General features: G+C 33.4%; 1 protein-coding gene across 2 annotated transcripts in view; it reads left to right on the plus strand.

The window, feature by feature from the left end:
• LOC149791330 (uncharacterized) overlaps positions 1 to 8,676 on the plus strand; it is a 187,140-nt gene extending 178,464 nt beyond the window's left edge. For both annotated transcript variants that reach the window (XM_089969860.1, XM_089969859.1), the window contains exons 61-64: positions 1,191 to 1,291; positions 3,271 to 3,341; positions 7,257 to 7,307; positions 7,655 to 8,676. In XM_089969860.1, the coding sequence (XP_089825986.1) occupies positions 1,191 to 1,291; positions 3,271 to 3,341; positions 7,257 to 7,304 (220 nt within the window). In that variant the 3' untranslated portion in view covers positions 7,305 to 7,307; positions 7,655 to 8,676. The remainder of the gene's footprint in view (positions 1 to 1,190; positions 1,292 to 3,270; positions 3,342 to 7,256; positions 7,308 to 7,654) is intronic.
• The last annotated feature ends 210 nt before the right edge of the window (positions 8,677 to 8,886 follow it).

Below are 8,886 nucleotides of genomic sequence, written 5' to 3' on the forward strand. Positions count from 1 at the left end.
TAAGATAAGTGTGTGATCCTCTCACTAGTAAGTGTTTCGTTCAATAGATGTTTCGCGAACTAAGAGTACGATGCTCCTATTCATATTTGTTTCCTTGAATGGACTTTTAGCTAACTAAGTGAATGATACCCCCATTAAGAATCGGGTTTTTTTTTTCGGAGCAGATGTTTGGCGAACTAAGGGTATGATATCCCTCTAATAATCTTTTCCTTGAAGGGACGTTTAGATCACTAAGGATATGATATTCCCACGAATATATGTTTCCTTGAATAGAGGCTTACCTAAGTGTATGATACGCACACACACGCATATACACACTAAAATATGTTTCATTGAATAGCGATCTTAGGGCATGATACTCCAGTTAATATTTCGTTCGTTGAATAGAAACCTAGCTATATAAGGGCATGTTATTCTCAATAATATTTGTTTCATTGTATAGACGGTTTGTTAGCTAAGGGAATGGTAATCCTACTAATGTCCGTTTCCCTGAATAAAACACTCCCACTAAGATTTGTGTCGTTAAATTGGCGTACTAAAGGTATGAAAAACTAAGATTTCTTGAACTGGCATTTAGATGACAGAGGGTATGACCTTCAAACTAAGATTTGTTTCGTTGCGTAAACGTTAGCTAACTAAAATCATGATACTCCAACTAAGATCTGTTTCATTGAATAGACGTTTACCGAACTCGTGGGATGATAGGTAATATTGCATATCAAAGAAAGGAAACTCTTGGTGTCTAAATTTTATAATTGTATGTTTTACATTATACAACACTTCGTGAGTAAGGAAACCTGTAACACTGTGATAAAACACATTTGGTTTTCGTTCATTAATTTTGAGATTAGAATCAAATTTGGTGTTTTAATTCGTCATATGATATTTAATTTTTATCACTTCAGAAAATTGTTGATCTAAAGGTTTTAAATGGTGAAACTTGATAAAAATGCTATTTGCATTTTTGTCCTTTGTAACTTTCTATTAAATCTGAATGACGTGTAATTTATGATATCTCATAACTATTTATTGTTTCATATATACATACCACGTGTCACATTATCTATACCAGAATATCCTTTCTCCAGTTGTAGTTTTATTATGGCCAGAGGATGTGAATGTTTTATCTTACAACGTTGCTATATAATATGATATTATGTTTATTCTTTTTGTGTGTTCTTTAATCAAAGGAATTTGAATGGGGGAACGTCTACTAGAGAACCAGCGGTAAACAGATTGAATGAAATTAGCACAGAGAAGACAAATGCTCCAACTGGTCCGCCTTTATCAGGCAAATATGATTTATGTGCTATTCCTCTCTTGTATTCTATCTTTATGTACCACTTTATCCATAGGACGTTTCGTTACTGTTGGCAATATATCCAGTACGGTTCATCATTTACATGTTTCGATCCTGTATGAACTATATATCTCATGTGTATCATTTAGACTGTTGACCTCTGTATTCATTAGTGACGTCCTTTCATCACTTAGACTTTTAATCTTAGTAATCAATACATTTCGTTCAACACTAATACTGTTTTATCCCAGTAGGCAACGTATATGTTTAGCACGTAGACGCGCATTCTCTAGTAGTCAATAGCAACGTCTTGTTCATAGCAGACTTTAAATGTCAGTAGTCGCTATTACTCGGACACTTAAAATATATAGCCAACAGCTACGTCCTATTGATCATTTAGAAGTTTAAATCTTTTAGACAGTATTTACGTCCTATTCATCACTTAGACGTTTAGTCCATGGTAGCCTATACGAACGTCCTGTAGATCAGTTAGACGTTTAATCCTCACTTGTAGTTAGCAGTACAATCCATAAATTCTGTTCATCACTTAGAACTGTTTTAGTTAATAGTCTTTTGCTATACGCGAATACGCTGACAATTATTCTTATTCATTACCACAACCCACACAAGGTCAGAAAAAATAAATGTTTTCGAACACACACACTCCTTTACACCAATAAGTATAAATTCCCTCAGAACGGCAGAACCGTCCGTTCTCTAAAGAAAGAATAACAAAAACCTCACATTGCTTTCATAAAAAGTTTGGATATTGTACATCTGATTATGATAATTTCTTTTTTCCATAATCCTAGGAAAACAAAGAGTTCATTAAATAGAGTAGTTGATATATCCCACTGTCACTTGTACATTTCATGAAGTGTCTACTTGTTAGAATGTCAGGTTTTTTATATGTTTGTCCAGTTTACTCCATCTAATGCAGAATCACCTGTTGGATCCTTAAATGGTTTGATTCCACAATGCTGATTAATCCCGAACACTCTTATCCAGTGTGTGCCATACTGTTAATATCTACATGACGGCCAGTAGAATATAATGACACCAATGTCATATTTCGGTTATATTTAATGAAATCTCAAGGGCTTTGTCTTTAACTTCGCTGTCTGTCGATGTTTGATAATACTAATAAAAAATATAAATACGAATAAATAGCATTATCATACAGGATATATAATTTTAAATCGTATTCTACGCAGATTGTAATTCGTGCTGACACGTGGGAGTGTCTCCCACCCACTAATATCAATATTACATCATAACATCCGTTCTTAATGATGAGTGCATGGCGCAGATAGTATGGGAGTTGTTTCTTACTGGAAAGGCAGTAGGTGCCTACTGTTGCAAGATATTTCTGAGGAGGCTATTCCACGGATTCACTCCGTTTGTCGAACCTTATATATGGTGCATGTTTCATTTCCATGCTATTAGTCCATAATATTGCTAAACATAATAAATAAAAATCCAGAATTTATCTTTACAGTAAAGCATCAGAATTTGCATTTTCCTATGCATCATCCAACATGTTCTTGTAAAAATTAAATGATATAATACACACCATGTTCTCTAAAGCAATTTTCTCCACACACATACTCAAATACACACACTTGCACAAGCACAAGCACACGTTTACACCAGAGAACAATAACGCTAATGAATGTAAAAAGAAAATATATGTTGATCATTCGAATCGATATTGATCGATTCATTAAAATATATATAGATTTAAACATGGTTAGATTGATAAAGATACATTTTCTGTACGTTTTCCTGTTATATAGGAACATGTCAATATACCAACTTTGTAAAGTCTGGCTGGCAATATCTATCTATCTATCTATCTATCTATCTATCTATCTATATATATATATATATATATATATATATATATATATATATATATATATATATATATATATATATATATATACATGTATATTGCTATGTATTTTCAGATGGAAAAGATGACAAGATTACTGGCATCCCTTGGCAATTAAGTGCTGTTGACCTTTTTCCAAATGATAAGGTATTTATGCATTTCATAGGAATAAGTTGTAGCCCCACTATCTGTTCCCATTTTTGCCTTTTCACCCTTTCGTTTAGTTTGCAAAATTATTAACAGCTGGAAGTTAAGTAAAGTAGTTGTTGTCTAGAGCTGGTCTATGCTATATCAAATTAAAACGCAAGCTATTATGACATGCATATACCGACTATAAAACATAATTAACAATGCGTTCTAATTGAGTGAGACAGATTGATATACCACACACATTAGGCATACTATGGTCTTTAAAGAAGTGGAATGAAACTGTTTTACATACCAATATTATTGTTATATCAAATTTTAAAACCATCACGAATTATAAATACGTAAAATAAGTATGGTGTCGACGGCATAATATTAGTTTTAAACTTTCAAGATCAAGGATGAATTTCACTTGTTAACAATTATTTTTTTTAAAAAAATAATAACGAGAGAAAATAAAATTATCCGATTTGTAATGATTTAAATGTTAAACATTTTATCCTCAAAGTCCACTTTAATTTCAATATTACCCCCCCCCCCCATATACTGATGATTTTGTGAATATGTGGAGTGAGCGAGAATACATAATTTAAGTTAAATCAACCTGAATTTCCACCAAGCAAACAGGAGGATCCAGGGTCCTTATAATGATATGTGTACAGTTTCCATGGTAAATTCATACAGTCTTACATGACTAAAGATACAAATTTGCAATAGATTGCGTTGACGAGTAGACAAGCCCATATCTTGGCGTAACCATACTTCAACCTATTTTATCTTTTTTTCTTCTCTTCTTTTTCTGTATATTGTTTCTTATATTTGACCAATATTAAGGATCTAAAACAGATAGACTCTAAATAATAAATGTCTGAAGCGTCTCTATCAAACTGTCTTGGTTCCTAAGTATGTCTGTGTATCAGTTTTACATCAACGTTTCTGTATATATATATATATATATATATATATATATATATATATATATATATATATATATATATATATATGGATCGGTGATAGTTAAACTGACAGACTAATCGACAGACAAAGAACATGAAGATTGAAAATCAAACAATCTCAGCAAGCCCCGTGCATCTTCAAGAACCTTGCTCTTTGCTGATTGGTCATTTAGCATGTTGATGGTAGCCTATTATGGCACAATTGACATACGGAACACAGATATAGAGACATAAAATAATGCTATCGTCACCTGTGATGGCAATTAAAGCATATCGATGCCTTAGATGACTGTAACGTACTTGAATTACCTCTGGTCGTTTCGTCATTCGTTTCGATGTACTTGCTGCTGAGGCCAACCATGCAACCTTTGTAATGCTATACGTTGCGCTATTAAGCCACATTTAAATATCTTTACATACCATATGCGTCTCTTTTATTTATTTAATCAATATGAATGAAAATAAAAGCTCAGAAAGCGAAGCAACTTAAGAATTTCCCAGAGGAATACTATAAGACGTTTTATTATCATCGCTGTGTCTCTCTTCTCCCACTAGATTGTTAGTTTTACAATTATAGATACAAATAGAGCGGTCTGGGTCAAATGAGATAAAACTGACACAATGATTCAGCAGCCATCACAGGTGGAGAGACAAAGAGAGAATAAATGCCGTTATATATTTTCTTATTTAAAAATAATTTGTATTAGATCCTAATTATTTTCTACAAACAAAGACCAATGCAAAAAATAAAAATGAAGCAAAGTACGGATTACAATATGCGTATGCCAAGAAAAGGTCTACTCGTCTACACATGTTGTTGCAATTCTGTAACATTGGTATCGAGTCATAATAATCCTGTATAATGTAAGCGTTATCAGTTATCTCTCTTTATCCCACTCCTATGTTGCTTGTCAATTGTCTATCGGCCCAACCGAAATATAATTAAATGTACCTTAAGTAAACTTCTATTTTATGTTACGATAGATACCATTGATACGAAACATCAAGAGTCATGAAACATTAGGGGCATGTGCATATATATATATATATATATATATATATATATATATATATATATATATATATATATATATATATATATATATATATATATATATATATATATATATATATATATAAACAGTCATACAGCAGACAGATTCAATCCGGTGGCCTAAGAGGTTTTGTACGAAGGCGGGAGGTCGCGGGTTCGAACCCCGGCCGAGTCATACCAAAGACTTACAAAATGGCCATAACAACTGCCTCGCTTGGCTGTAAGAATTAAGGGGATAGTGTTAGGACTGGTCGGCCTGGTGTCAGCATAATGCGGCTGAGTGGGACATGATGCTACATGTCTGCAGCATGATGTCCCAATGCTAGACATCACTATAAACTGTCACAATGCAGACGTCGTAGCGATCTGAATATATTTTAAAGATATGTTAAAGATATATATATATATATATATATATATATATATATATATATATATATATATATATATATATATATATATATATATATATATAGAGAGAGAGAGAGAGAGAGAGAGAGAGAGAGAGAGAGAGAGAGAGAGAGTTGTTGTTGTTGTAGGGTTTAACGCCATTTTTCAGCACACGATAGGCTATATGGAGGAAGAACCCGTGAAAAACAAGGGAAGAACCACCGACCGACGAAAAGCTACTGGCAAGCTTTCTCGCATACCCACATTGGCTGAATCCGAGACTCGAACCCACGCAGACAGAGGTGAGATGGCAGTGATCCGTAACGGAAAGCGCTTTAGACCACTCGGCCACTCGGGGCCCCAGAGAGAGAGAGAGACAGAGAGAGACAGAGAGAGCACATACATTCAAATTAACATTGCATTTAAAGTGTTTTGTCTAAAGCAATTTGATATATCAGTACTATTGGTATATCAAATTGTGATCCGCCCATGGCACAATGATATGCATATATAAACATTCTAGTGAAAGTCTGCAGTTGATTCAAGATCACTGATGATTTCTCTCACATTGCTCACTAGTGACGTATGCAAGTGACGATAAAAAAGTATTAATAATTCTCGTTTTCTAAATGAATTCAATATGGTACACATTTTCATCACAATCCTTGCTGATTAATGTTCCCCCTCCTTTCTCATACGTAACGGACAAACTTCGCAGAAATGTGGAGTGAGAGAGAAAAGGAATTTGGGCTGGATTTAAACTTTGAAATAGAAATTACACCAAGTAACCTTCAAGAATATTGTTCGTCGTAACGATACGTGTGTACATTCCTTGGACTTATCTACAGTGTTTATAAATGATACAAAGTTGCAAACCGCGTCGACATTATATAGTAAATCCCTCGGTTACGCGGTGATGTATTTAATGCTTTGTTTTTGTTATTATTTCTTAAACATACTATAATGTTCCAAAATCCAGTATAATTAATTAATTATGAAAATGTCCAAAGGCCTCTCTCTCTCTCTCTCTCTCTCTATCTCTCTCTCTCTCTCTCTCTCGACCATCGCAGCAAGATAAGGGCTAATATCTATAACATGACGAAAGTGGGGGAGTTTAGTTTATGTAACCCACGATACATCTGGACTTATGAATGATGGTAAAAGTTAAATCAAAACGACCAAAGGATGAGAGAGAGATAGGGAGAGGATTAGATAGAGGGGGAGAGTTTTACATTCTAAGAGAGTGAGAGTGAGAAAGAGAGAGTTTATGGTCGGTGGTGCCTTACTAAAGCAGAATAATGACTTAGATCAAATGTAAATATATTAAAATATTTGAATTACCTCTTGTTGGTTCGTCATTTAGCTTAGTTTTAGTAATATAAATACATGTGCAATATTAATTAATGTCGCTATGTTTGTTGCTGAGTAGGACGCAAATAATAACCGTTATTTTACAAGTATTTAGCATGATTGAAAGATATGCACAACTACAATCATCATTACCGTTTCTTTCAGTTCCGTATTAAAAGACCAACATTTGAAGAACATCCCAAACGAATCTGATGTGTAAGAAAAACTCTCTCTCTCTTTCTCTCTCTCTCTCTCTCTCTCTCTCTCTCTCTCTTTATGTACATACCACGTACTCCTCTCACAAGAGCGTAAATTGTATTAAAGTATTAGTTGCTGTTTAACGTGTACATACATATATATGTATGTATGTATGTATGTATGTATGTATGTATGCATGTATGTATGTATGTATGTGTGTCTGTGTTCGTCTGTCTGTCTGTATGTGTGCAATAGACTGAAAGCCCTGCTTCGAAGAGTACATTAAACAAATACAATATTTCATCAGTATTTGAACATATAAATATTACAGCATATTACAGCTGTTACCTTTTGTATGTTTACAGGTGGATTAGAGATTTAATCTTTGAAGTTTACTAGAAAACGCAACCACGGACAAGACAACTCTACGTCACTTACAAAAAGATGATAAAAGCTGCAATCAAATCATATATATCGTTCTAAGATTGAGTTCTGAATTATTTAGGTTGTCCTCTGTTTAAATTAATGACTGGCAGAAAAAGATAATTGTCATAATTAAAATAAGTTATCATTATAATCTTTGGTTAGATCGTCTTTGTAAACCACTATTTGTGGATATATACCCGATGCCTTCATTGATATTTGATTTAGGATCAGATGTTGTCTTTTAATTGTCAAAAGTTTATCAAACGTGTTATGAGTTGCTTTCGTAGTCGTGTGTAATAGAAGTATTTAAATTATTCAACAAGTTGTCTTAATGTAAGGCTTTTACACTAAACGATAGATTCTCGTTTTCCTTTCCAAACTTGTAATGATCCTGTTTAACTATTTCACACCTCGAAACTACGATGCTACAAACCTTGATTTTGAAAGAATGAAGCGATTCTAGAGCTGATAAATATGAAAGGATAGTAGCAACGTGATATTAGTGTCATCGCTTGATGATAGTGTCATCGTTTGATGATAGTGTCATCGTTTGATGACTTTCTGTTTATATGTAAATACAAAATGTATATGAAATGTTGTAAAGTATTTTGTTCGCCTGATTAAATATATACATGTGTACCTTCTGCATATCGTTTAGAGCATTATTATTATTATTATTATTATTATTCGAATTGCTCAAGATGATGATTCATATATATTCATGATTTGCTCTTATTAACTTTGTATGCACCCAGCTTCCCATATATGTAATATTTGCTGCATCATTACGTGTACGGTTCATTCCAAATCGATCTATTTTAAATACGGTCATGTATGTTTCCGCACTGTTATGTACCCATATCTTGCTTTGGAGAGAGAGAGACAGAGATTTCATGTATCACAAAGCATGCAGCGTGTTTGACTGCGCAAATATATGCAATAAAATACTTTCACCACAAAAGTTGAAGATATCGTCGTTAATTATATGAAGCTTCCAAATCTAATCATAGTTACAATACTTCTCATTTTCATTTGACTCACTAATTTTTGGAACGTCTTATGTCTCACTGGCATACATCATTGATGTGTTTCAGTTTTCTTTATCTCGAGCATGGGTGCAATTTTTTTTTGTCTCACTGATGAGTTGTTTCAACTTCCATCGTCTTACTGA

The sequence above is a fragment of the Sinohyriopsis cumingii genome, chromosome 9 (assembly GCF_028554795.1).
Source record: "Sinohyriopsis cumingii isolate HCF-2022 chromosome 9, ASM2855479v2, whole genome shotgun sequence".
NCBI classification, from domain to species: domain Eukaryota; kingdom Metazoa; phylum Mollusca; class Bivalvia; order Unionida; family Unionidae; genus Sinohyriopsis; species Sinohyriopsis cumingii.